The sequence below is a fragment of the Peromyscus eremicus genome, chromosome 2 (genome assembly GCF_949786415.1).
Source record: "Peromyscus eremicus chromosome 2, PerEre_H2_v1, whole genome shotgun sequence".
Lineage (NCBI taxonomy): Eukaryota > Metazoa > Chordata > Mammalia > Rodentia > Cricetidae > Peromyscus > Peromyscus eremicus.
In genome coordinates this window covers 152,862,637-152,890,150 of record NC_081417.1, presented here as the reverse complement: position 1 = coordinate 152,890,150, position 27,514 = coordinate 152,862,637, and the positions used below count along the sequence as shown (strand labels likewise).

General features: G+C 51.1%; 1 protein-coding gene across 1 annotated transcript; it reads left to right on the top strand.

Annotated features, from left to right (window-relative positions):
* Positions 1–1,200: 1,200 nt before the first annotated feature.
* On the top strand, positions 1,201–27,146 carry Fblim1 (filamin binding LIM protein 1). Its single transcript, XM_059255325.1, has 9 exons — positions 1,201–1,261; positions 5,367–5,418; positions 5,828–6,089; positions 15,039–15,223; positions 16,110–16,227; positions 20,016–20,185; positions 21,107–21,285; positions 22,735–22,852; positions 25,228–27,146. The coding sequence occupies exons 3-9, from the start codon at positions 5,846–5,848 to the stop codon at positions 25,339–25,341; spliced, it is 1,128 nt and encodes a 375-aa protein (XP_059111308.1). The 5' UTR covers positions 1,201–1,261; positions 5,367–5,418; positions 5,828–5,845; the 3' UTR covers positions 25,342–27,146.
* Positions 27,147–27,514: the final 368 nt, after the last annotated feature.

The following is a 27,514-nucleotide window of genomic DNA, read 5'->3' as shown; positions in this document are numbered from 1 at the left end:
TCTGGTCTGTGGGGTGAGACCTATCAGTCCTGGAGTTGAGTCCAGAAGGGTTAAATGAAGGTTTGAAAGGGGCACAAGGGAAGCTTCTAGAAATGGCCCTACTGTAGGACTATCTGTGTTCCTCCACACTGGCGGCAAGAACCAGATGCAAAAAGCTGGTGACAAACAGGCTGTTATGGGGGTGTGGGGCTCGGTGGGGAGGGGGAGGATGGAGCTGAGCACCAAGGCACCCCCCCACTCTGACCTCCCGGGGTGGTGGTCCCTTCAGCAGCAATCCCAGGACCACTTTGAGGAGTGGTTGGCTGTGGGCTACAGAAGGGGACCCGATCCTGCCTGGCTGCCCCCCAGATGACTCTCCCCTGCCCCGCTCCCCCATTGTGGCTTTAATCAAAAGAACAATCTGCTCGCTCGCCTGGGAATCAGACCCAGATTCCTTTCCCCAGCAATGTCCTAAGGCCTCTGGGGACCTGGGCAGCCCGGCCCAGCCCCAACCTAGGCCCCAGTGCTCAGGGCTCAGAGTGCAGGGATCCACTTCTCCAGGGGCCAGTAACAGGGCCAGGAAGCAAACAGGTGACATGATTGTCTCCCCCTGGTCTCCTGTTGGGGCCTCCTCCCACTGTAGGACCTGAGATCCAGGATTAATAGGCTCAAGCAGGCACTGACAGCCCAGGACAACAGACCCAGGTGACTTGCCTCACTGGGGTCTCTGGGGACCCCTACCCCAGGCATTCCTTGAAAAAGCCCCCATACCCTCAGCCTATGTTAGCTCCTGATTCTCTTAGTATTATGGCTTTAACTCCTGGCCAAGTTGCAGAGGTGGGCAGTGGGGACCCCCTTTAGGGATGAAAGAACCTGAGGTTTAGGGAGATGGGGTAACAGCCCCAGGTCGTGTGTCTAGCCTCACTCAGAACCCTGAAGGATCTCAGAGCCAACTGGGTGTAAGTACCCCTCCCCACCAGATGGGGCAGGTGGAGCCGCTCATCCAGGTGACTTAGGGGGACGGTGGCTAAGGATCTTCCCGGTGCACGGTGGGGGTGGGCAACGGAGGAGGAGGAGCCACGGGAAGGGGGAGGAGTGGCGGGAACAAAAGGAGGGGGCGCGGCCGCAGGTGGGGGGGCAGGTAGGACGAGCCCGCGCCCCCTCCCCGAGCGTCACCTTTTATGGTAAGGCGCGCGGGGCGGCGGGGCGGAGGGAGGCCGGGGCGGGAGCGAGGGGCGGAGGCGCAGCGCTGTCGGAGGCCGGGGCATGGGGCGCGCAGCAGGTAAGCGGATGCGGCGTGGGGGTCCCAGCCGTGCGCCCCAGGCAGGGTCACCCACAGGTGGCCGCATGGGCAACTCTCGGCCACCGCGCTGGACCCAGCCTGGCGCTGCTAGGGGGCTCGGGGCGGGTACTATCCCTGTGTTCTCTTGTCCCTGGGAGTCCCAGGATTTCAGCTTTGGGGGACTCCAGGAGATTGAGTGCAGGTCCGGCGCAGTGGGGTCATGTCCCTGCTCTGAAGTGGGACGGGGCGAGCAGGGCGGAAGCTCCTGCACAAAGGACAGCGTTCCGCACATGGATTGAATTATAATTGCCGCAGTGACCCGGCCAGCTGCCCCGCTCCGCTGCTCTTCCAGGGCGTGCGCGAGGGGTGTGGGGGGTTCCCGAGCTCCCATGGCCCTGGAGCTCTGTTCCCAGCTCCAGTCAGGAGAGGGGAAGGAGGGTCCTGGGGTCTCCTCGCCCGGCCTGGCACGGTGTGGGAATGGACGATCCCCAAGGTGTGTGCAGTTACTCCCTCTTCTCTAGCCCAGACCTGAGGTCCCAAGGGACAGGCTGGGCAGCGCCCAGATTCCTGCTCTCAACAATGGAGACCACTGTCCTCCAGCCCCAGGGCTCCGCCTGCCCTCCTGGGCTGAATGTCCAGCTGGTCTCCTCGCAGCCACCCTCCAGGGCAGATTTCTCTTTACTTGATGACTGAAAAACCGGGCCCAGAGAGGTTGAGTGACTGCATCAAGGTCACCCAGTAGGAGCCATGGCGGGGGAGAACCCAGCTCTGTGCCTCTTCCTTCTCTAGAGTAGGAAAGAAGGTGAGACCCCTACCCTTTTGAGACTGCAAGGTGTCTTGTGGGAGTGAGTGGGGACATAGACTCTCCCTTTCTCCTCCAGCAAAGTTTAATTCTGGCCCCAAACTTAGATTGCTGTGTGAAAGGGTGATGCTTAGAAGTGACTCCGAGGTGGCTTTAGAAGTGTGGGCAAAGGGTTAGGAACGAGGGGACTACTCCAGGCAGCCAGCACATCCCTTGCCAGGGGTTGTAGCCTCAAGCCGGCCCTGGCTGGCTGGTTGGCCGGCTCTCAGCCTCCTTCCTTCCTCTTGACAGGAAATGACTTTCCTTCCCTTTGTTCCTACTTTCTCCGCTTACCCAACTGGATCTGGGTGTCTGATTTGCCCTCCGGGGAGGAAGGATGGGGGTGGAGGGTCGGCTGGGAAGTTGTCATACAGCGCCTCCCCCCATCCAGGGTGAACTCAGGGGCAATGGGACCAGAGGGAAGCGCAAGCAGGCTTTCCTTATGGGACCTGACAGGGCTTTGAAATCCCCAGCGCTGCTCCATCCACAGGCCCGAGGTCCCCACCGCTGCTTGACAACGATAGGGGCGGGTATGGCTGCCCAGCTGTGAACATCTGGCCTCCATGCTGGATGTTTCAGAGAAAGCAGGCAGAATGGAGTGGGGGTCAGACTAGGGGGGGGGAAGGAGGTGGGGAGGGTTCCCGAAGAGCCACAGCCTGTCCCAGGGGACCCGCCTAGAATGTGTTGACTGCAAGAAACTGATCTGGATTGGGTCATTTGGGGGAAGGGGAGGAGCTTGGGGTGGGGGAGGAGGCTTGTACGGTCCAGGGAAGAAAAAGTCTAAGGATGCCCATGGACTTCCAGGTTGCAGGATTCTGTGATAGGATTCCAAGCCTGCTGGAGGGCCAGGGAAACGCACTTAGCTTCTTGTTGGGACCCTGTGACAGAGCCTCTCTACAGCCGAGGTTTGAGGTCTGAGGTCTGCGCTCTCGGCTTTATAAAGGTCACTGTCAGGGTTTCTGTTTTAATTCTGAAGACCACTTACAAAATAAGTTCTATTTATGGGGCTGGGTTGAGACAGGGTCTAACTATGTAGCCCCAGGCTTGGGTTAAACTCATGGAAATCCTCCTGCCTCAGCCCCCTGAGTGTTGAGATTACAGGTGTGTATTTTCATTCCTGGCTTCAAAATATTTTTTGGCCGGGCGGTGGTGGCGCATGCCTTTAATCCCAGCACTCGGCAGGCAGAGCCAGGCAGATCTCTGTGAGTTCGAGGACAGCCTGGGCTACAGAGTGAGATCCAGGACAGGCTCCAAAGCTACACAGAGAAACCCTGTCTCGAAAACATATATATATGTCTCTCTGTGTAGCCCAGGCTATCTTGGAACTCATTATGTAGACCAGGCTGGCCTCATACTTACAGAGATCCCCCTGCCTCTGCCTTTGGAGCGCTAGGATTAAAAGCATGCACTATCACGCCTGGTGCCCCCAGAGCCATTTTACGGGCTTTTTTCCCCCTCTCTGTCAGCCAGCAGGAGAGTCCATGGAGGCTGATGCCCCTTGAGAATCAGAGGGGAACCTGTATGCGACCATGTGGGGTCCACATCAGCTGTTAGCGTCTCTTGGGGCTTCCCGCCCCCTCCCCCACTGTCCAGCCCCACTGCTGGAGACTAATCATACTCCTTCCCGATACGACCGGGCTTCAGTCGTATCGTGGTGGCCCACACAGAAAGAGGAAGGGAGATAAAGGACACATTTTTAGCCATGGGAACTATGGTTGGGTGCCAAGGAGGACTTCTGTGGCCAGTTCACCCACAGTGACCCACCTAGACCTTGGTCCCGGAGGCCACTCTCTTCAGGAACCGCCTGCCCTTCCCAGCATGAAGGTGCCTCCTCTGCCCAGATCTGTGCTTCCACGCCGGCTCTGTGAACTGCTTTCTGACTCTTGATGCGGACAGCTGAAGGCAGGCAAGGTTACCTGAGGGTCTCAGACACGTGCATAGTGAGCCAGCAGGTCCTCGGACAAGCTGTCCTCACCCCAAGGAAGCCACAGATCGCCCCAGGGTGGGAGTCAGGGGAGGCTTCATGGAGGAGGTGAGGTTTGAACTGGGTCTCAGAGAGCTGAAATTAACTCTGTAGAAACAGAAAGGGGAAAGCTGACTGGATCCTCCAACAGAGAAAAACAGTCTCGGGGAAGGAAGGGCTAAGTGGTTAAAAATAATTAGAGGGGCCAGGCATGGTGGTGCATGCCTTTCATCCCAAGGAGGCAGAGGCAGGTAGATCTCTTGAGTTCAAGGCCAGCTGGTCTACAAAGAGAAACCTTGTCTTGAAAAACCAAAAATAAATAATAAAATAATAATAACTTGAGGTGGGTTGGGGTTTGGCTCAGTGGTAGAGTATGTACCTTATATGAACAAGGTCCCAAGGCCCTCCCCAACATCCGAGAGATGGGCAGGATTGGGGGAGCTTGAAGCCACGGAAGCTCAGACTTTTTTTTTGTTATCCTTCTGAGGGTGGTGGCACACGCCTTTAATCCCAGCACTTGGGAGGCAGAAGCAGGTGGAGCTCTAAGTTCTTGGCCAGCCTGGCCTATATAGTGAGTTCCAGGACAGCTAGGGCTACACAGAGAAACCCTGTCTCAAAAAAAAATTTTTTTTCCCTTTTTTGTCTTTTGGTTTTTTCGAGACAGGGTTTCTCTTTGTAACAGCCCTAGCTGTCCTGGAACTCATTCTGTAGACCAGTCTGGCCCTGAACTCAGAGAGATCCCCTGTCTCTGTCTTCTGAGTGCTGTGATTAAAGGCATGTGTCACTACTGCCCAGCTTCAAAAAAGCTTTTAAGCAGAAGAGAAGCAATCAGATTTATGTTCTAGAAAGATTAGGGTTAGGAGGTGGGTAGGAGATCAGCCATCTACCGACTCATGCACACACATACACACACACACACACACACACACACACACACACACACACACACGGGGTCCTGAAGCAGGCATGGTTTTGGAAATGGGGCAGAGTAAAAATTCTACCATGAGGCAGAGCCAAGGATGTGCTGGTTTGGGGACCGAATGGAGAGGGCAGAAGAGAACTGAGCAGTCAAGTGCATGGCTCTGGGCTAAAATGCCAACTCCAGTGCTGTGTGACCCTGGACAAGGGACTTGACGTCTCTGAGTCTTAGTTTTCTCACCCACAAGATTGGGTGATAACGGGGTGTTGTTGGGTGCTTGGGGCAGCATGGGAACAGAGTGGGTCCTGTGTCTTTTATTCATCTGGTCACTTTTTTTTTTTTTTTTTAAATCTCGTCCCTCTTATTTCCCTGTTTTCTTCAGTGGAGCTGGCCTGAACCTTGGACCTTGCCTTCCAACAGAATCGGTGTCTCAGGTGAGGGAGGGGCAGTTGCCAGGTGTCAGAGCCTGCAGAGTCTGTCAGCTGCCTGGGCTGGGCTCTGGAGGAGGTGGCCAGGGAAGGTGACCTCTGAGTCGCTGCAGGGTTGTCCATAGGCACGGGGAGGGGCCTGCCGGATATGTGGGCCCCTGTGACCTGGCCACCTGGTGGCCACCTGGCCTCTCTGAAGGCTGTCCCCTGCCCCTCCTACCTCCCTTCCCTTCTCACTGTGCAACCCCGGCTGGCCTAGAACTCATTGTTCTCCCGCCTCAGTCCTGTCTCTGGTGGAGTTGGGTGTTGGGCTGGGCCCACCAGTCCAGCGAGGTTTCTCTTGAGAGAATGGAGGTTCTGAGAAAGTTCTGTGGCCAGCGGGGTACCGTGTCAACCTGAACCCCTGTGCCCCCAGCCCCAGCAGGAGCCGATCATGGCCTCCAAGCCTGAGAAGAGGGTGGCCTCCTCTGTGTTCATCACCCTGGCACCCCCACGCCGTGACGTGGCTGTGACTGAGGCAGTGGGCCAGGCAGCTTGTGAAGCTCGACATGCCCGGCCCTGGGAGACTCCCATGAAGACCCCTGGGGCCGGCTTGAGCAGGAACCCCAATACCTGGACACCCTCTGGCAGAACCACTGCCTCGCTCCCTGCAGCCCCACCCCGGCTCTCCAATGGAGGTAAGAGTGGCCCTAAGGGGACCAGGACAGAGACAGAACCAAGGCAGGGAGGAAAAGGCAGGCTCCGGGCTACTCATCCGTTCAGTTGCCTACTGTGTGCCAGGCCTGCTGTGGACCCACTTACCTGCACCTGAGGCCTGGCTCCTCTGAGCTTTGTGATGTTGCAGGTCACTTAGCCTCTCTGTGGCTCAGTGTCAAACACTTCACAGTATAGTTGTGAGGACTAAGAGCATTAACACAGGACCAGCAAGGTGGCTCAGCAGGTAAACATGCTCGCTGGGCAAGCCTAAGGACCTGAGTTCAATTCCCAGAACCTACGCAAAGGTGGAAACATAGATTAGCTTCTGCAAATTGTCCTCTGACCTCCACATATGCACACACATGGACACACACATGTGCACACACAAGCACATACACATGGACACACACATGCACATACACATGGACACACACATGTGCACACACATGGACACACACAAGCACATACACATGTGCACACACATGCACATACACATGGACACACAAGCACATACACATGTGCACACACATGCACATATACATGGACACACACATGCACATACACATGGACACACAAGCACATACACATGTGCACACACATGCACATACACATGTGCACACACATGCACATACACATGGACACACATGCACATACACATGGACACACACATGCACATACACATGGACACACAAGCACATACACATGTGCACACACATGCACATACACATGGGCACACACATGCACATACACATGGACACACAAGCACACTAAGTAAGGTTAATAATTGAAAATTACTGAATGTCAAAAGAGCGACGTTGCCGTGGAGCCTGGTGCCATCCAGAAGAGGTAACTCTTTCTGCGGCTCCTCTGAGGAAGCTTCTCCGAGGCCTCTTGCCAGATGGGGGAAGTGGAAACAGGTATGGAGGCCACGAGACAGAGATGAGCTGGGAGGGTCTGAAAGATGTCCTCACTCTGTTCTTGGACATTGCTGCTTACCTGCTACGCAATTTCTTTCCTTCTGTGTGCTGGTGCACGTACGTGTGACGGCATCAGTGGACAGCTTGTGGGTGTGGTTCTCTTCTTTCAATCCCCAGATGGGTCCTGGGATTGAGCTCAGGTCATCAGGCTTGGTCGCAAGTGTCTTTTCCTGCTGGGCCATTTCACTAGCCCTGTGATTTATTTTTAATTGTGTGTGTATGGTGTGTGGTGTGTGTGTGTGTGTGAGTGTGTGTGTGTGTGTGGGGTGTGTGTGTGTGTGGGGTGTGTGTGTGTGTGTGTGAGTGTGTGTGTGTGTGGTGTGTGTGTGTGGTGTGTGTGTGTGTGTGTGTGTGTGGTGTGTGTGTGTGGTGTGTGTGTGCGTGTGTGTGTGTGTGTGTGTGGTGTGTGTGTGGTGTGTGTGTGTGTGTGTGGTGTGTGTGTGTGGTGTGTGTGTGTGCGTGTGTGGTGTGTGTGTGGTGTGCGTGGTGTGTGTGTGGTGTGTGTGTGTGTGTGTGTATGGTGTGTGGTGTGTGTGTGTGTGTGTTGTGTGTGTTTGTATGGTGTGGTGTGTGTGTGTGTGTGTGTGTGGTGTGTGTGTGTGTGTGTGGTGTGTGTGTGTGTGGTGTGTGTGTGTGTGTGTGGTGTGTGTGTGTGGTGTGTGTGTGTGTGTGTGTGTGGTGTGTGTGTGTGTGTGGTGTGTGTGTGGTGTGTGTGTGTGTGGTGTGTGTGTTTGTATGGTGTGTGGTGTGTGTGTGTGTGTGTGTGTGTGGTGTGTGTGTGTGTGTGTGGTGTGTGTGTGTGTGTGTGTGTGTGGTGTGTGTGTGTGTGTGTGGTGTGTGTGTGTGTGTGGTGTGTGTGTGTGTGTGTGTGGTGTGTGTGTGTGTGTGGTGTGTGTGTGGTGTGTGTGTGTGTGGTGTGTGGTGTGTGTGTGTGTGTTGTGTGTGTGTGTGTGTGGTGGGTGTGTGTGGTGTGTGTGTGTGTGTGTGTGTGTGTGTGTGTGTGTGTGTGACATGCGGAGGTGAGAGGAAAACCTGAGCAGTGGGAGAAAAGAAGCAGGAGAGGATCCCAGGGATTGAACTCCAGCTGTCACACTGGGCGTTAAGTACTTTATGGGCTGAGCCACCTCACACTTCTTCCTGATTACTGATCTTCCTCAGCTCACTGTCCCAGACAGAAGTGAGTCCTAGCTAGGAGAGGACACAGCCTTGTGGTGCCTCTGAGAAAGCTGGATCCTGACTCACAAGCTTGCATGGAGCGTGGCTCCCAGGTTCCCACACTTCCAGCGGGTCAGTCACACCTGGTCACCTCTGGGCTTGTTCCAACACAGCTGGGCCCCACCGCAAAGCTGGAGCTGAGGCTTTAGTTTGCATTTTTCTGCGTTTCTGGGTGGTTATTACACTTTGTGAATCTTTATTTTTATTTACTTGTTTATTTTTGGTTTTTCAAGACAGGGTTTCTCTGTGCAGCCCAGTCTGTCCTGGAACTCCCTCTGTAGACCAGGCTGGCCTTGAACTCACAGAGATCAGCTTGTCTCTGCCTCCCAAGTGCTGGGATTAAAGGCATACATCATCATACCCAGCTAATTAATTTTTTTAAAAAAACATTTGCTTTTTTTTTTTAAACAAAGTGTTTCTGTGAAACAATGCTGGCTGTCCTGGAACTCACTCTGTAGACCAGGCTGACCTCCAACTCACAGAGGTCCACCTGCATCTGTTTCCTGAGCGCCTGTCTGCTTTTCTATATGTGCACTATGTGCATGTAGTCTTTGTGAAGGCCAGAAAAGGGTGTCAGATCCCTAGAACTGCAGTTGGGAGCCTCTTGATGTGGGTGCTGGGAAACCAAACTTGGGTCCCCTGAAATGGCAGAGCTCCCTCTTAACCATGGAGCCACCCCTCCAGTCCTCATTAAAAACAAAAACATTTGTTTATTTTTTAATTTATTTATTTTATGTACATGAGTGTGTTTGCCTGTGCTGGAAGAGAAGGCTGAATGCCCTGGGACTGGAGTTACAGACCGGTGTGAGCCACCATGTGGGGGCTGGAAACTGAACTCCAGTCCGCTGAAAGAGCAGCCAGTGCTCTTAACCTCTAAGCCAGCCCACCAACCCCAGATCTGTTCCATTGTGTGTGTGTGTGTGTGTGTGTGTGTGTGTGTGTGTGTGTGTGTGTGTGTTGTGCACATGAGTACAGTACTAACAGAGTCCAGAAGAGGGTGTAGGATCCCCTGGAACTGGAGCTACAGGTGGCTATGAGCTGCCTGATGTGGTTCTGGGACTTGAACTCCAATCCTCTGTAAGAGCAGTACATGGGCCGGGCGGTGGTGACGCACGCTTTTAATCCCAGCACTCTGGAGGCAGAGCCAGGCGGATCTCTGTGAGTTCAAAGCTAGCCTGGTCTCCAAAGCGAGTTCCAGGAAAGGCGCAAAGCTACACAGAGAAACCCTGTCTTGGAAAAAAAAAAAAAGCAGTACATGGGTTAACTGCTGAGCTATCTCTTCAGTTCTCCAGTCCCCTTTTTTTATTCATTTTAAATTACATTTATTTATCGTATGTGTGCCATGGCATTTGTATGTGAGCTCAGAGAACAACTTGTAGGAGTCCATTCTCTCCCTCCACCTTGTAAGCCCTGGGAATGGAACTCAGGTCTGCAGGCTTGGCAGCAAGCACCTTTGCCCACTGACCAATGGCACTGTCCCACAAAATACACTTTCACTGACCTGTGGTAATTGTCCATGTTTATGGGGTACTGTATCATGTTTTACAGCTTGTAGACAGCATGTTATCATCAAGTTAAGGTAATTAGCATATCCGTTGCCTCAATTTTTTTGTGGCGGGAACATTCAGAGTCCTGTTAGCTATTTTGAAATGTACGATTGACTGTTGCCAAGCGCAGTGGGAGCTTTTCTCCCTCCCGGTGTGGAGGCACAGGCCTGAAATCCCAGCTCTTGGGGGGCTGAGGAAGGAGGATTGGGACAGGAAAGGGGGAGAAAGGAGGAGAGCTGAGCTTTCCTTCCACCCAGCCTCACCCCGAACCTGCCAATGCTCTGAATGAGTAGAGGACACTTGCTGTGGTCGGGAGGTGAGACTTCCGTCCTGCAGCAGTGATCTAAGTCCGGCCCTAGACCAGGAGCTGGAGGTGGCTGCCCCCAGCCATCTGTGTTTAAACAGGCACCCAACACCCCACCCCATGATGCTGCCAGTCTGCTGCTTATTTGGGGCCCCAGTCCCTTCAGCCCTGGGGAGGGGTGGGGTGGGCTAGGAAGCCTGACCCCAGAGAAGTGACTGTGGGAATTAGCTGGGCATGGGCCTGGTGCTAGAGCCCAGGGCTTCAGGCTCCGGAAGTCTAGAGCTTTCTGCACTTGGCTTTTGTCCCTCCATGCTCATCGTCTTCCTCCACCTTTATTTATGTGTATTTGTGTATGTATGTATGTATGTATGTATGTATCTGTGTATCTGTGTATGTTTGTATGTGTATGTATGTATGTGTATATGTGTATGTATGTATATGTGTATATGGGTATGTATGTATGTGTACATTTGTATGTATGTATGTGTACGTGTGTATGTATATATATATGTGTATCTGTGTGTATGTATGTATGTGTATCTGTGTATGTATGTATGTGTATGTGTGTATCCATGTATGTAGCTAGAGTTTTCCTGCCTGGCCCACAGTCAGGACAAGTCTCTATCACCTGCCAGTCCCACAGCCACTCAGACCCAACCAAGTAAACACAGAGACTTATATTGGTTACAAACTGTATGGCCATGGCAGGCTTCTTGCTAACTGTTCTTATAGCTTAAATTAATCCATTTCCATTAATCTATACCTTGCCACATGGCTCGTGGCTTACCGGCATCTTCACATGCTGTTTGTCATGGTGGCGGCTGGCAGTGTCTCTCTGACTCAGCCTTCCACTTCCCAGCTTTATTCTCCTCCTTGTCCCGCCTACATTTCCTGCCTAGCCAATGGCCAATCAGTGTTTTATTTATTGACTAATTAGCAACACATTTGCCATACAGAACATCCCACAGCACTTCCCCCCCCTTTTTTTTTTCAAAAAGGAAGGTTTTAACCTTAACAAAGTAAAATTACATATAATTTGGGAATTTGGGTGTAGCTTCTCTTACTACTTCCTGCTGGAGGGGGGCGCTGTATCTTATGGGGGCACAAAGAAAATTTTAGGATCATGGAGTAGTCCGTGAGGCTGTATCGTCTGAGCCAGTTGCCTTGAAACCATTCTGGATGTTGGATCATCTGGGCCATGGTGTCATCGGAGACCTTTCAGGTGGTCTTGGCTGGTCAAACCTGATGTATCTTAATCTGGAACAAATCCATAGCCTCTGGCTTTCTGTGGAAACAAAAGCAGAGTCTCCTTTCCAAAGCAACATATCCTTATATCCAAATTTTGAAGTCAAGATATCTTTAAAATATGCATATTGGTTTAACTCAGCTTCCTTTACAATCAAATCCAAAGACAAGCCGGGCGGTGGTGGCGCACGCCTTTAATCCCAGCACTCGGGAGGCAGAGCCAGGCGGATCTCTGTGAGTTCGAGGCCAGCCTGGGCTACCAAGTGAGTCCCAGGAAAGGCGCAAAGCTACACAGAGAAACCCTGTCTCGAAAAACCGAAGGAAAAAAAAAAAAAAAAAAAAAAAAAAGAATCCCAAAGACAACACAATCCAGATTCTCTGTGTAATATTCATCTTCATGTGGCTTATTTTTTATATTAATTTTACTGTCTCCTTAAAGACTTTATTTTTTAAAACTATGTATTTGTTTCTATAACTGTATATATCACCTTTTTTGTCTCTTTCAAGCCTACATATATTTTACACACATTGTAAACTATTACATCTGAATCTGTCTTATTGTGAATCTATTGCTTTAAACTGCAGCAGCTGTGGCGCTGGCTCTGCCCACCTCAGCTTCCCAACATGGCTGCGTTTACCACCAGCTCTGGGAGCTATCGTGTGTCTATGCTTTTATCCAAGCAGCGTGTAGCCCAAAAAATCTCTTTTTTTGTTTTGTATTAGCAAAGGCTAAATCCACCACGCAGCTTAATGTGCCACTTGCAGAGGCCTCATTCTCACCATACTGCAGGTCAAGCATGCACACTAGAAATCCACCAGTAGCTCAAACTGGCAGCTGCTGCTCATTTGAGAGAGACAGTTAGGAAGCTGCCGCTCATTTGAGAGAGACAATTAGGAAGCTGGTTTTAGCTCCGTTTTAGAATCTTTTTTCTCAGTTTTTAGGTGGAAACTCTTGCCCCACGTTGGACACCATTTGTAGCTTGAGTTTTCCTGCCTGGCCCACAGTCAGGACAAGTCTCTATCACCTGCCAGTCCCACAGCCACTCAGACCCAACCAAGTAAACACAGAGACTTATATTGGTTACAAACTGTATGACCGTGGCAGGCTTCTTGCTAACTGTTCTTATAGCTTAAATTAATCCATTTCCGTTAATCTATACCTTGCCACATGGCTCGTGGCTTACTGGCATCTTCACATGCTGTTTGTCATGGTGGCAGCTGGCAGTGTCTCTCTGACTCAGCCTTCCATCTTCCCAGCTTTATTCTCCTCCTTGTCCCGCCTACACTTCCTGCCTAGCCAATGGCCAATCAGTGTTTTATTTATTAACTAATTAGCAACACATTTGCCATACAGAACATCCCACAGCACATGTATGTATGTGTATGTGTATGTATCTGTGTATGTATGTATATATATGTATTATGTATATGTGTATGTGTATATGTGTATGCCACAGGTAAGAGGGCAACTTGGAGGACTGTTCTCGTCCATCCTCTGGGTCCTAAGGACTGAAGAATTCAGGTCAGGTTCTCAGGCTTTGTAGCAAGCCACCTCGATGGCCCATCCCCTGCCTCCTCTTCCTTTTCTGTTTGTTTTTCTTTGGTTGGTTGGTTGGTTATTAGTTGGTTTTGTTTGTTTAAAACATATTCTTGTTTTGTTTTGTTTTTGTTTATTTATTTGTTTTTTGTTTTTACATCCCAACCAAAGTTTCCCCTCCCTCCTCTCCACCTCCTTCTCCCCTTCCCCACCCCAGCCCTCCTCCACTGATTCTCTTCAGATACTGGTGGGCTCCCATGGATATCAGCCAGCCATGGTATATCAAGCTGCAACGAGACTAGGCACCTCCTCTTCTATTAAGGCTGGATGAGGGGCAGGAGAGATGGCTCAGAGGTTAAGAACACTGGCTGCTCTTCCAGAGGTCCTGAGTTCAATTCCCAGCAACCACATCGTGGCTCATAATCATCTGTAATGAGATCTGGTGCTCTCGCCTGGCCTACAGGGACACATGCAGACAGAACACTGTATACATAATAAATAAATGTATTTTTTTAAAAAAAGGCTGAGCCGGGCGGTGGTGGCGCACGCCTTTAATCCCAGCACTCGGGAGGCAGAGCCAGGCGGATCTCTGTGAGTTCGAGGCCAGCCTGGGCTACCAAGTGAGTTCCAGGAAAGGCGCAAAGCTACACAGAGAAACCCTGTCTCGAAAAACCAAAAAAAAAAAAAAAAAAAAAAAAAAAAAAAAAAAAAAAAAAAAAAAAAAAAAGGCTGAATGAGACAATCTGGTAGGAGGAATGGGTCCCCAAAGCAGGCAACAGAGTCAGAGACAGCCCCTGCTCCTACTTAAGAGTCTTACAAGGAGACCAAGTTACATCATTTAGCACATATTCAGAGGGCCTAGGTACTGACCCATGCAGACTTCCTGGTTGTTGGTTCAGTCTCTATGAGGCCCTGTGAGCCCAGGTTAGTTGGTGCTGTGAGTTTTCTTGTGGTATATGTTCTTAATATATAGACCAAGCTGGCCTGGAGCTCACAGAGATCCATCCGCCTCTGCCTCCCATGCCCTGGGGATTAAAGACCTGTGCCACCATGCCGGCCTCACTGGGCCACTATTAACAGTGCTTGTCCTGTACCTCACAGTGACAGTAGCCTTCACAGTTCCTTCCTGAGACCCCTCTTACCCTGGCCCCACCCGTACCTTGTCACCTTCATGAAGGGAGCTGGCACTCTACTGGTTGTAGTCTGTGATCTTGGTGGTGATGGTGGTTCGTGAACAGAGGAAGATGATGGGCTATGGCGGTGGTGGCCAAGCCTGCCCCTCCTCTATCCCCCAGCGACACAGAAGCCATTGCCCAACAACCAGTCTTTAGGATCCAAGGCCCTAACTCTCCCGCTCCAGCCTCCACCACAGAGTTCACTCAGGGGAGCCCACGCTACCTGTGCTGGTAGTGGGACGGTCCTGTGCCATGTCTGACCCGACATCTCATGGAGATGTAGCTGGGTTGGTAGAGTGCTTGCTTAGCTTACACACACACACACACACACACACACACACACACACACACACACACACACAAGGAACCTACATGGAAGTAGGAAGAGCCTACCTCTCCAGATCCAGTTTCAACTGGTCATCAAGATTTAATCTGTTCCTTCTTTTCCTGATCCTTCCGCCTCTCCACCCAATGCTGGGGTTATAGACAGGGGCCATGGAGCCCAAGCCAACCTCTCCTGCCTCAGTTTCCAAGTGTAGTACCACCGTGCCCAGCTTTCTTCTTCTTTTCTTTACCCTGCACTACCCCCACCCTGACAGGGCTTCTCTGTGTAGCCCTGGCTGTCCTGGAACTCACTCTGTAGACCGGGCTGGCCTCGAACTCAGAGATCCTCCTGCTTCTGCCTCCCGAGTGCTGGGATTAAAGGTGTGCACCATCACCTGGCTTTGCGCACTTTCCAGAGGAACAATTTAAGACCCAAACAGCTGACGCTCTTGCCTAAGGACCCCCAGCAAGCCAGTGGCAGCAGCCCAGGGTGGAACCAAGTCTGGAGCCAGACTGAGCCTCTACACACTGCTGCTTGGCCTTCTGGGTGAGTAGACCTTGTGCCCTGTGGGGGTTCTGGGCAACCCATCTCCTCTTCCGCTGTAGGATGCTCTCCCCCACCTCCTTCCCTGAATGATGAGGACCTTGACCTCCTCCCACCTCCTCCACCACCGCCTTCGGCCTACCTGCCTCTCCCAGAAGAGGAGCCTCCTGCCCTGACGGGGACATCACTCATTTCTGACTTGGAACAACTACACCTGCCCCCGCCCCCACCTCCGCCCCTACCACAGGTACTGCTAGTGTCCCCCAGCCTCCTAGGCCCCCTGGGTGGGTGGGGACCTGGGCATTCCCATCGTTATCAAGATGGGTGTGGTTTGGTCCCTTCTGCTTCAAGGCAGTTGGTCTTCAAAGCTCTTCCAAATCCCAAAGCTGGTAGGAACTGTTTGGGATTTTCAAAGTCCCTAGAGAGACACGTGTCGTGTCCCCCCCCACCCTCACCCCCACTCCCCCACCCCCGCCTACTTTGTTCCTTAGTTACCCACTCTGCTCCAAGACATGTGCTGGTTCTGACCCAAATCTCCACATTGCGTAAGAAGCCAATTAATCCTCTGCCCTTCATAGAGAGGGCTGTCAATGTGAGTGGTGTCCTGGGTCAAGGTCTATGTCACCTCCAGCTCAGTGTTGATGGGAAGGACACATCATCCTCCAGATGTTCTCAGAAACAGGAGTCAAGCTGGGTCTGATGGTTGTGGGACCATAATCCCAGACACTGAGGAGGCTGAGGCAGATTGATCATAAGGCCTAGCCTGGCCTACAAAGTGAGTTCAAGGCCAGCCTGGGTAACTTAGTGAGACCCTGTCTGAACTAAAAGTTAGAAAAAAGGTTGGAGATATAGTTAGTTCAGTGGTAGAGTGTTTACTTAGCAAGCATGAGAGAGTCACTTTGGTGGAGGGAGCCCTAGTCAGGGAGCAGAGAGGTCCTGACTCTTGCTGCCATGGTAACCTTCTTGCTATGCTATAGAGGCAAGACACTTGCTTCTCCAGCCTCAGTTTCCTCATCTGTACAATGGGACTAATTGTACTTAGAGCCACCCAGACAAAGAGCCAAGCTGGGAGGGTCTGGTGGGGTCCCCACCAGCTGACCCCTCTCCTATCTCCTCAATCTGTGCCCCCACAGGCTCTACCAAAGGGATCCTCCGTCCGGCCTCAGCCCAGTCACCTCAGACCCTCGGAAGAGGAGCTGCCTCCTCCTCCAGAAGAGCCTGTCACGTTTCCAGAGAGAGAGGCATCCACAGGTATGGCCACGGGCCTGGTCTCCGGGTCTCCTGCGGCCAGAATGGGCTTCTCACGGGAAGTGGGGAGCAGGCACCCCTGCTCACGTGACAGGGACTGCCCGTACAGTGTGCAGCCACTGAATGTCCATTGCTGCCATGTGCTTGCCTCTGGTTTGTTGATGGTTTTTAGATAGGGTCTCACGTAGTCCAGGCTAGCGTTGCATACGATATGTAGCCGAGGATGTCCTTCTCGTGTTCCACCTGCCTCGTCTTTTTTTTTTTTTTTTTTTTTTTTTTTTGGTTTTTCAAGACAGGGTTTCTCTGTGTAGTTTTGCGCCTTTCCTGGAACTCGCTTTGGAGACCAGGCTGGCCTCGAACTCACAGAGATCCGCCTGGCTCTGCCTCCCGAGTGCTGGGATTAAAGGCGTGCGCCACCACCGCCCGGCCTGCCTCGTCTTTTGAGTGCTAGGATCACAGTGTGCTGCTGTGTCTGGCTTCTGTGGCACTGCAGAGAGAAGCCAATGCTTCCTCCGTGAAAAGCACACTCTCTATGCCTGCGCGACATCCCCAACCTTCGTCCGTGTTGAGACAAGGTCTCTTTCTAGCCAAATCTGGCCTTGGACTTAATTAAGATCCTCCTGCCTCAGCCTCCTGAGTGTCAAGATTACAGGCAACTTTAAAAAATCTTTTTCTCACCGGGCTGTGGTGGCGCATGCCTTTAATCCCAGCACTCGGGAGGCAGAGGCAGGCGGATCTCTGCGAGTTCGAGGCCAGCCTGGGCTACCAAGTGAGTTCCAGGAAAGGCACAAAGCTACACAGAGAAACCCTGTCTCGAAAAAAACAAAAAACAAAAAAAAAAACAAAACAAAACAAAAAAATCTTTTTCTCTGTTTTTTTGAGATGGGATGACACTCTGTAGCTGGCACTAGTTGGCTTGGATCTCACTGTGAAGTCAGGCTGGCTTCAAGGTTGTGGCAATCCTCCTGCCTCAGCCTCAATGCTGGGATTACAGATGTGAGCTACCGTGCCCAGCTTTCTGTTCTTAGTTCTTTTTTCGTTGTGGGAGATGCATAGCAAAATGGCTTGTCACCAAGCCTGATGACTTCATTTCTATCCTGGGGCCCACGTGGTGAATCAGACTCTCAGGTTGTTCCCTGATCGCCACACAAAGTGGGCATGCAGTATACATGTATGTACAACCAATCAATAAGTAAAAATTAAGGTTTTTCAGTCCTTTTTTCACTTGTTTATTTCATGCCTGTGTGTATGGTGCAGGAGGATTAGAAGTTAAGGTTGGGGCTGGAGAGACGGCTCAGAGGTTAAGAACACTGGCTGCTCTTCTAAATGACCGTGGTTCAATTCCCAGTACCCACATGGCAGCTCATGACTGTTTATAACTCCAGTTCTAGGGGATCTGGTGCCCTCTTCTGTGGCCAGACATTCATGTTATGCATGGATATACATGCAGGCAAATACATATACATATAAAATAATAAAATATATTTTAAAAAAAGTTTAAGGTCATCTTAGCTACATAGTAAGTTGGGGGCTACCCTGGGTTACAGGAAAAAAAAAAGCCAACCAGGCATGGTGATGCACACCTTTATTCCCTGCACTTATGAAGCAAAGATAGAAAGACGTCTGAGTTTGAGGCCAGCCTGGTCTACACAGCAAGTGTAGCTAGGGTTACATAGTGAGACCTTGTTTCTCCATACCCCATCCCACCTCACACACACACACACACACACACACACACACATTTCTAATTTTGCCCCAAAGGACTGGGGGTCCTGTCTGTAGCAGCCACAGCGATATTCCTCCTTGCTGGCTCTCCCAGGGCATCTCTGAGTGGGTTTCTCATCAGAATGCGCAGCAGCTCCTCTCCCTTTTTGTAAAGCTGTGTGGCAGCCCCCTTAAGAACGTAGGTGTGGTGGGTTACACAGCCGCCTCCTGATGGATTTGTAGGTGGTTTCTTGCCGTAACTGCACTGAGCTGACTCACCTTACTGGGCCATTCCACCATGTGCGGGGTTTTCTGGGGTAAATTCCTAGAAGAGGAAGTGCCCTATAAAAAGGTTGGTGTTCTTGAGTTTCGTATTTTTGTCACAAATCGCCTTCCTTAGTCATCCCAGCCTACATGCGCCCACCAGCAGGGCGGAGTTGTTTTCTAGAAGCCTCTACAGTACCGTGTGCCTTGTTTAATTGAGCTGTGACGTGCTTACTCAGGTCCTGCCCCAGTCACTGAGGACACAGTTATGTCTAACGTAGTGTCCTCTTTCCTGGGCCACACAGCAAGACACAAGGGCAAATGTTTTTTTAAGTTCGTCATTTGTCTTTTGACTTACACTAGATTTTGACATAAAAATTATTTTTTTTTTTTCAAAAAGGTACAGTCTTACAGTATAACCCAGGCTAGCCTGGAACTCTGTTCACCTTCATCAGCCTTCAGAATGCTGGGAGTTCAGGTGTGAGCCACCACACCCGACACCGGAATCTCTTAGTATTGTTTTTTCTTAAGCTTTATTTTAGGGGGGCTGGGGATATGGCTTAGTTGTTAAGAGCACTGGCTGCTCTTCCAGAGGATCCAGGTTCAATTCCCAGTGCCCACATGGCAGCTCACAACTGTCTGTAACTCCAGTTCCAGGGCATCCAACACCTTCATATGGATATACATGCAGGCAAAACCACCAATGCACATAAAATAAAGATAAATTAAAAAAAAAGATTGATTTCAGCCAGGCATGGTGGTGCACGCCTTTAATCTCAGCACTCAAGAAGCAGAGGTAGGGCTGGAGAGATGGCTCAGAGGTTAAGAGCACTGGCTGCTCTTCCAGAGGTCCTGAGTTCAATTCCCAGCACCCACATGGTGGCTCACAACCATCTGTAATGAGATCTGGGCTTGCAAGCATACATGCAGGCAGAACATTGTATAAATAATAAATAAAAATCTTTAAAAAAAAAAAAAAAAGAAGAAGAAGAAGCAGAGGTAGAATCTCTGAGTTTCAAAACACCCTGGTCTCCAGAGCAATATGTTGTTATTGGCTTTTCAAGACAGGGTTTCTCTGTGTAGCCTTGGCTTTCCTGGAACTCTATAGACCAGGCTGGCTCTGAACTCAGAGATTTGCCTGCTCTGCCCTCCCAAGAGCTGGGATGTGCACCATGAAGTATGCGCCACAAAGCCCTACTGTTCCTATCGTTTTTTTTTTTTGTTTTGTTTTGTTTTGTTTTTTTGGTTTTTCGAGACAGGGTTTCTCTGTGTAGCTTTGCGCCTTTCCTGGAACTCACTCTGTAGAGCAGGCTGGCCTCGAACTCACAGAGATCCGCCTGGCTCTGCCTCCCGAGTGCTGGGATTAAAGGCGTGCGCCACCACCGCCCGGCCGTTTTTGATTATGTGTATGAGTGTGTGTCCTGTGTACTATCATATGTATACATGCATGCATTACCCTGGGAGTCCAGAAGAGGGCACTGGATCCCTGGAGTGATGGATAGTTATGCGCTGACTAATGTGTGTGTGGGGGGATGAAAGGTCCTCTATAGAGCAGTGTGTATTCTTAACAGCTCCTCTCTTAGAACTCTTGTGACGTCAGTTTTTACATATAGATCCTGAATCAGGATCATCTGGGTGTTGGTATCACCACAGCCCCCCAGGTGCTATTCACCTTCCTTCCTGGTACTTATCAGGACCCTCTATGTTTATCAGTTGAGGAAGGCTTTGAGGCCGGGCCCTGGGCACACTGGGCATCATATTCTGGGTGGTGATTGGGTACTGCCGTCCTGGGCCGGTGACAGCCTGTGTCTTCCCTTCCTCAGATGTCTGCGGCTTCTGTCACAAGCCCGTGTCCCCTCGAGAGCTGGCTGTGGAGGCCATGAAGAGGCAGTACCATGCCCTGTGCTTCACCTGCCGCACCTGCCGCCGCCAGCTCGCTGGGCAGAGATTCTACCAGAAGGATGGGCGCCCCCTGTGCGAACCCTGCTACGAGGTGGTACCCCTGCCTGTAGTCCCCAGATCCTTTGGGAGCTCCTCGGAGGAGGGGCACTGCGAAGGCAGCTGAGAGTCAGAAAGGAGAAAGCTGGAGCAGGACTCGGGTCCTGTAGCTGCTCTGTGGGTCAGCGTCCCCGCAGCGACAAAAAGATAGGGCTGAGAGGTGCCAGTTCGTAGCAAGATGGCCTTGCCAATGTGAGCCTGTGGTGAGGCCGTGCGTCCTGGCGGGAGCCTCTGGAAAGACAAACTGGCTCCCCTCGCGGCCAGCAAACAGGAGGACGGGACCACGCCACACCCCAGTTACACAGCCCTGCATTAGGCCCCGCCTCCTAAAGGCTCCGCCCCCTCCTCACAGCGCCCCCTGGAGCCCGGGCCTGATGGGCTGTTGGGGAGCATTCAGTATACAACTGAACCACGGTTCGGTGGCTTCAAGCTACGCCCATTTCTCTCTTTTAGTTATGGGGGTCATTGGATCCAATCGAGGTGCCTCCTTCTCTAGTTCTGCAGGCTCTGGGGGAGGAGGCAGTTCCTTACCTTTTCCAGGTTCTTTTCAGAGTTAGGTTTGTTTGTTTCAAGACGGTGTGAGGTTCAAGAGTTCAAGGTCATCCTTAGCTACATAACGACATGACACCCAGTCTCAAAACTAGCAAAAAAGAAAAAAAGGGGGGGGGGGACTTTCTGAAAAGCTGTTAAGAAGGTAGTTTCTCAGGCTGAGTGTAGTTCAGTGGCAGAGTGCTTACCCGGCACACACAAGGCCCTGAATTCAATCCCTAGTACTGAAGAAGGAAAGAAACAAGGAAGGGAAGGTGGGAAGAGGAGGGAGGGAGGGAGAGACAAAGACACGGAGGGGCTGGACACACCTCATGGCTCAGGGTAGGCATGTCTGTGGGTTGGCTCAAACAGCGGCTCTCTGACCCAGGACACGCTGGAGAAGTGTGGCAAGTGCGGAGAGGTGGTCCGAGACCACGTCATCCGGGCCCTGGGCAAGGCCTTCCACCCACCCTGCTTCACGTGTGTGACCTGCGCCCGGTGCATCGGGGATGAGAGCTTTGCACTGGACAGCCAGAACCAGGTGTACTGCGTGACTGATTTCTACAGGTGGGAAAGGAGCCTGGGGCTGGGGGACTGCGAGAGGTGGGGCAGGGCTCGGGGCAGGACGCTGGCCCCCGCATCAGGGCTGGGGCCCAGGCCAATACTTCCTACAGCTTCTGTGCCCAGAGAAGCCATCTTCCTCTCAGGTTCTCCACGTAACTCATGGGGCATCTGCTGGAGGCGACTCCCTTTGAGTCCCTGCACTCCGTCAGGCTCATCATCTGACGTTCCCCATGCAGTCCTCAGAGTGTACAGCCAGGGAGGACAAAGAAAGAGTGCACTTTACCAGAAGTGGAAACCGAGGCACACAGTAACCAAGGGTCAATGAAGCTTCCATCTAGGACTTGATTTGGGTGCTGGGGGTGTAGCTCAGTTAACTGAGTACCTGCCTAGCGTGCACAAAGCCCTGGGTTTGATTCCTAGCACCACAGAAACACACCATGGTGACACACATCTGTAATCCCAGCACTGTAGAGGTGAAGAGAGTCAGAAACTTAAGGTCATCCTTGGCTATCCTAGCAAATTCAAGGTCAGCCTGGTCTATATGACAACCTAAGAAAGTAAAAAGGACTTGACTTGGGGCCTGGATTTCAGACCCTAGGCTGTGTCCCCTCCCCTGGGAACTGGAGGGAGGGACTGGGGATACAGACGTAAGGGAGACTCACACTTTGTCCCCTTGTTTGAAAAGAAAGAGATGGAGCATGGTGGTTCATGCCTGTGAAGACGGAGGCAGGAGGATTAGTGCTGCCCATCTGAGGTCAGCCTGAAAATGTAGAATAAGGCCCTATCTCAAAAGGCCAGCCTGGTCTACATACATAGCAAGTTCCAGGCCAGCCTGGTCTACATACACAGCAAGCTCCAGGCCAGCCTGGTCTACATACATAGCAAGCTCCAGGCCAGCCTGGTCTACATACATAGCAAGCTCCAGGCCAACCAGGGCTATACAGTAAGACCCTGTCTTGAAAATAAGTGAACAAAAAATAAGCAAATAAGCCTGTCAAGATGGCTCAGTGGATAAAGGAGCTTGCCGCCAAGCCTGATAACCTGAGTTCAGTCCCTGGGACCCACAAAGTAGAAGGAGAGAACTGACTCCTGCATGTTGTCCTTGAACCTCCCCATACAACTGAATAAATATGCTAAAAATTTTTAAATTAAACAAAGTACGAGATAGTGGGTGGCTGGACCCACTAACATAACACTCCTCTCATTCCTGACAAAGTACTGCCTTGGCTAATTGCACTCTGGGAAGCTAGATTCATTGCACTGATCCCTCCTCCCGCCTCTGCCAGGAAGGGTAGACATCTGTGGCTGTCTCTGCAGATTCTGTCACCTAGCAACCCGGGCAGGGGGGGGTGGAGGCACTCTGGGAGGTGAACTGGGGCCACCCCGTTTCCACCAGCCGATTTTGTTGTCAGCGTGAGCAGCTGACATTCCCGGTGCTCCCCCTCCCTCTAGGAAATTTGCCCCCATGTGCAGCATCTGTGAGAATCCCATCATCCCCCGCGACGGAAAGGATGCCTTCAAGATTGAGTGCATGGGAAGGAACTTCCATGAAAACTGTTACCGTTGTGAGGTGAGTGGAGCTGAGGAGGTTTGAAGGGCTGTGGCCATGGGCAGCCTTCCCTCGCTCACTGCCCTCAGCAGGGGCCAGGAAAAGTGGAGGTAAGGGCACACCAGGCTCCGTTAGAGTTCAGTGTGAGCTCACATCACTGACTATGGAAAGAGACTGTGTTCATGGTGGGGTCAGCAGATGGTACCCCGAGGCCACCATTCTACCTCCTGGTCCTTCTTTTACTTTCTTTTCTGAGGGCTGGCACAGCATATGGGCACAGATAGTTCAGGTTTATATCATTAGAAGCCCCAAGAGAACGAGAGTAGGACCCCACTGTAGGAGGGGCATACTGTCCCAAGAAGGTTCCTGGTTGGCCTGGCATGGGTCATTGTCTGTTGCTATGATAAATGCCATAATTGAAAGCTAATTGCTTGAGAAAAAGATTCGTGAGCCACCATGTGGGAGCTGGGAATCAAACCTGGGTCCTCTGCAAGAGCAATATGTCCCCTAAACTCCTGAACCACCTCTCCAACCAAGACCTCATCTTTTTTTTTTTTTTTTTTTTTTTTTCTTTCTTTTTTTGGTTTTTCAAGACAGAGTTTCCTTTTGTAGCCTTGGCTGTCCTGGAACTTGCTCTGTAGACCAGGCTGGCCTCAGACTCAGAGATCCATCTGCCTCTGCCTCCTAGGTGCTGGAATTAAAGGCGTGCGCCACCACCTTGGCCAAAGACCTCTTTGGGGAAAAAAAAATGTTATGTGTATGAGATGTTTTGTCTGTTCACTCTGTGCGTACATACTGGCGGATGACAGAAGAGGTATTTCCGTCACTGGGTATTTGGGAACTGGAGTGACAGTTGTTGACTGTCATACGGGCGCTGGGAATTGGACCTAGTCTTCCCACTGCGTCCCTGTAGCGCTGAGCTTTCTGTCCTCTGGTGAGGAAGACAACGGTGGTGGTTTCTATGTGCTCCACCTTCATGGAGAGTCCCAGAACAGGATCTCTCAATCAGCCCATGACTAATTCCAAGCTTTTATTCACTTGTATTTATTTTAAAAGATAATGGAGAGCCCAGAGGACACTGGCAGAGAAGCTGGTTGCTTCATACATAATCTGACTTTGTCAATTAGAGTTCAAGGTCTGTGCAGCTGATACTGTACCTTGAAAGACCCATGAGGAAGATGAAGTGCTGTTATTAGTCCCAGAGCCCTGATAAGAGTCCCCCAGGACCAGGCATTTCTAAAAGCTTGGCTGAGCAAATAACCCTACTTCCTGTCCACGGGCACTTTGACCGAAGTTGCCTATGAGTCAGGATTTGGACTCCAGGAAGTTACGTGTCAATAGGTAAGGCCCAGCCAGGCTTGGTGGCTCAAGCCTGGGCTGAATTAACCCATATATATGTTTGGGTTTTTTTCCTTGTTTTTTTTTTGTTTTTTTTGTTTTTTGTTTTGTTTTGTTTTTTTGAGACAGCATTTTTCTTTGTAGCCCTGACTGTCCTGGATCTTGCTCTGTAGACCAGGGTGGCCTTGAACTCACAGAGATCCACCTGCCTCTGCCACCACTGCCCAGCTAAATCAAACCCTATCTTAAACTGACCCCTAAAAACAAATGAAAAACCCCATATATGGAAAACTCAAACCACAGCAGCCTGGACCAGAACTGGGCTCTGACTCTGGCAGAAGGGACGTGTCTACATGTACTGCCCATGGCATCCTTCACCATTCCTGCTGACTCTCTGGACCACGTCTTTCATTGCCGTTATTGGAAGGGTGGCAACATCTTTATGAGTGGAAAGTGCTTTTTAATTATAAAAGACTGTCATATGCATCACCTTATTAGATCCTAATGACAGTCTTGGGAGATGGCTTATTGTTCCCATTTAAGTCGAGAAAACTGAAGCTGGGCATGGTGGCAGACACCTGTCCTTCCCAGGACTGGGAGGCTGAGGCGGGAAGGGGCCAGCCTGGGGTACACAAAGTTCCAGGACAGCCTGGGGTACACAAAGTTCCAGGACAGCCTGGGGTACACAGAGTTCCAGGACAGCCTGGGATACAATCAAACAAAGCCAAGCTGGGTGTAGGATTGGGAGTTCAAAGTCATCCTCGGCTACATGGTTTGATGCTGGCGTCAGCTTTAACATCCTGTCTCAAAATGAAGAGGAGCTGGGCGGTGGTGATGCACACCTTAATCCCAGACTCAGGAGGCAGAGGAAGGTGGATCTCTGTGAGTTCAAGGCCAGCCTTGTCTACAAAGGCAGTTCCAGGACAGCCAGGGCTACTAGAGAAACCCTGTCTCGGAAAAACCATAAAAAAGAGAAAGAGAGAGAGATTGAGGAAGAGCCAAATGTCACCTGGGCAGGTTCTGTGCGGGAATGGAGCCGCATGTTTCTGTCTCCCCAGGACTGCAGCGTCCTCCTGTCTGTGGAGCCCACCGACCAAGGCTGCTACCCGCTGAACAACCATCTCTTCTGCAAGCCCTGCCACATGAAGCGGAGTGCTGCTGGGTGCTGCTAAGAACCCCGATGCCAGGCCCCTCCCTGACATGGTTTCCTCACTCAGCCTTCCTTGCATACTTTCCTTATGAGCCTCACTGGGCACCAGCACACTGCTCGGCCCACAGCGTCTAGACACAAGAGCCTGAGACCCTGGGGCTTGGCCTCCTGGTACACAGCTCCCCCCACCCAGACTTTCAACTCCTCCGACTCCGACAACCAGAAGGCCCCTCACCAGGAGATTGGGACCCTGGTTCCTCTCTAGTGCTAGCCCTGACCTATTTGTGGGGACAGGTCTCAGGATGATGCCCATATCTCCGACCATGATGCTTAGCTGCCTAGCAGAAGGTGCTGAGACCAGCTTAGCGTGTTGAGCTGAGCTGTTCCAAGTGTGCCTGCCCAGTTACCGTAGAAAGTGTATTTTAAAAATTTAGAAATTTATGCTGGGGCTGGGAACAGAGGCAGGTGGATCTCTAAGTTCTATGCCAGCCTGGTCTACAGAGCAAGTTCCAAGACAGCCAGGGATATACAGAGACACCCCGTCTTGAAAAAAAGAAAGAAACAAAGAAAGGAAGGAAGGAAGGAAGGAAGGAAGGAAGGAAGGGAAAAGAGAAATTCATGTTGGGCATGATGGCATACAATTTTAATCCCAGCACTTCAGAAGCAGAGGCAGGTGGATCTCTATGACTTCCAGGCCAGCCTGATATACAGAGTGAGTTCAGTTTAAATGATGAAAAACATTCTTTGGATTTGGAGAAAGGAAATCTTTTAATTTTTCTTCAATTTTTTTCTTTTTTGGTGGAGTGAAATCAGTAAATATCTTCCCTTGGTTCATAAATGTTTAAGAATGCAACTCGGAGCCGGGCAGCAGTTGCACGCCTTTAATCCCAGCACCTGGGAGGCAGAGGCAGGAGGATCTCAGAGTTTGAGGCTAGCCTGATCTACAAGGTTAGTTCCAGGACAGCCAGGGCTACATAACAAAACTCTGTCTTGAAAAACCAAAAAAGAATGCAACTCGGAGGCTGGAGAGATGGCTCGGTGGTTAAGAGTACTTGCTGCTCTTGTGAAGGACCAGAGTTCATTTCCCAGCACCCACATGAGGCTCATAAGTACTTGACCTGTAACTCCAATTCCTGGAGATCTGGTGCCCTCTACTGGTCTCTTCAGGCACCTGCATGCATGAGATGCACATATACTCAAGCACAAACACATACACATGGAAAAAAAAAACGTTTAGCCAGGTGTGGCAGCACACGCCTTTAATCCCAGTACTTGGGAGGCAGAGGCAGGTGGATCTCTGCATTTGAAGGCAGCCAGGGCTACACAGTGAAATGCTGTATTTTTTTTTTAAGTAGCTTGGGTTTGGCAGTCCACATCAATGATCCTAGTGCTTTAGAGAACTACCAGAAACTTGAGGCCTGCCAGGTCTTCATAGAATTCATAGAATGTAGCCTTGGCTGCATTCAGAGACTGTGTCTCCAAGAAAAAAATCACAGATGCATAGGAACATGAAGTAGTGACCACCCAGCCTTCCTACCTCTGGAGCAGATGCTGGAGTAGAGATGGGGTCAGGAGGAGCAGGAGGGTGGCCAGCAGCCTCCACCTGCTTCCTGGCCCTGCTGTGGGCTTTTGTGAGTGGTCCACAGACAGGGATTAAGTGCCTTTGATTTGCTAGAGAACAAAAGTGGGGCTGAGCCTCCTTCCTACAGCCTTCACAAGTCTCTCTCTCTCTCTCTCTCTCTCTCTCTCTCTCTCTCTCTCTCTCTCTCTCTTGGATGAGGTCAGGGAAAGGCATCTCCCTTTGGCCTCCCATTTGTACCTCTCAGACGTCAGGCCCTGCAGCCCGGCTGCCCATGACCACTGCCTCCGTGAGGCCACACCCAGAGCATTCTTCCTTTTAAGGAAATTCACTTTAAGGCTGCCGAGATGGCTCGCTGGTGAAGGTGCTTGCCACCAAGCCTGATGACCTGAGTTCTATCCCTGGGACCCACAGGGAAGGAGAGAACCATTTCCCATAAGTTGTCCTCTGGTTTACACATGCATGCCACGGATACACATTTGCGCACACATGCATACAGTCCACAAGTAATAGTAATGTAAAAGGGGGGAAATCACTTTGTGCTTTGTAACTTCTAAGAATCACATAGAACAAATTAAATGTTTTCTTTCCTTGCATTTTGTTTTTGTTGGGGAGG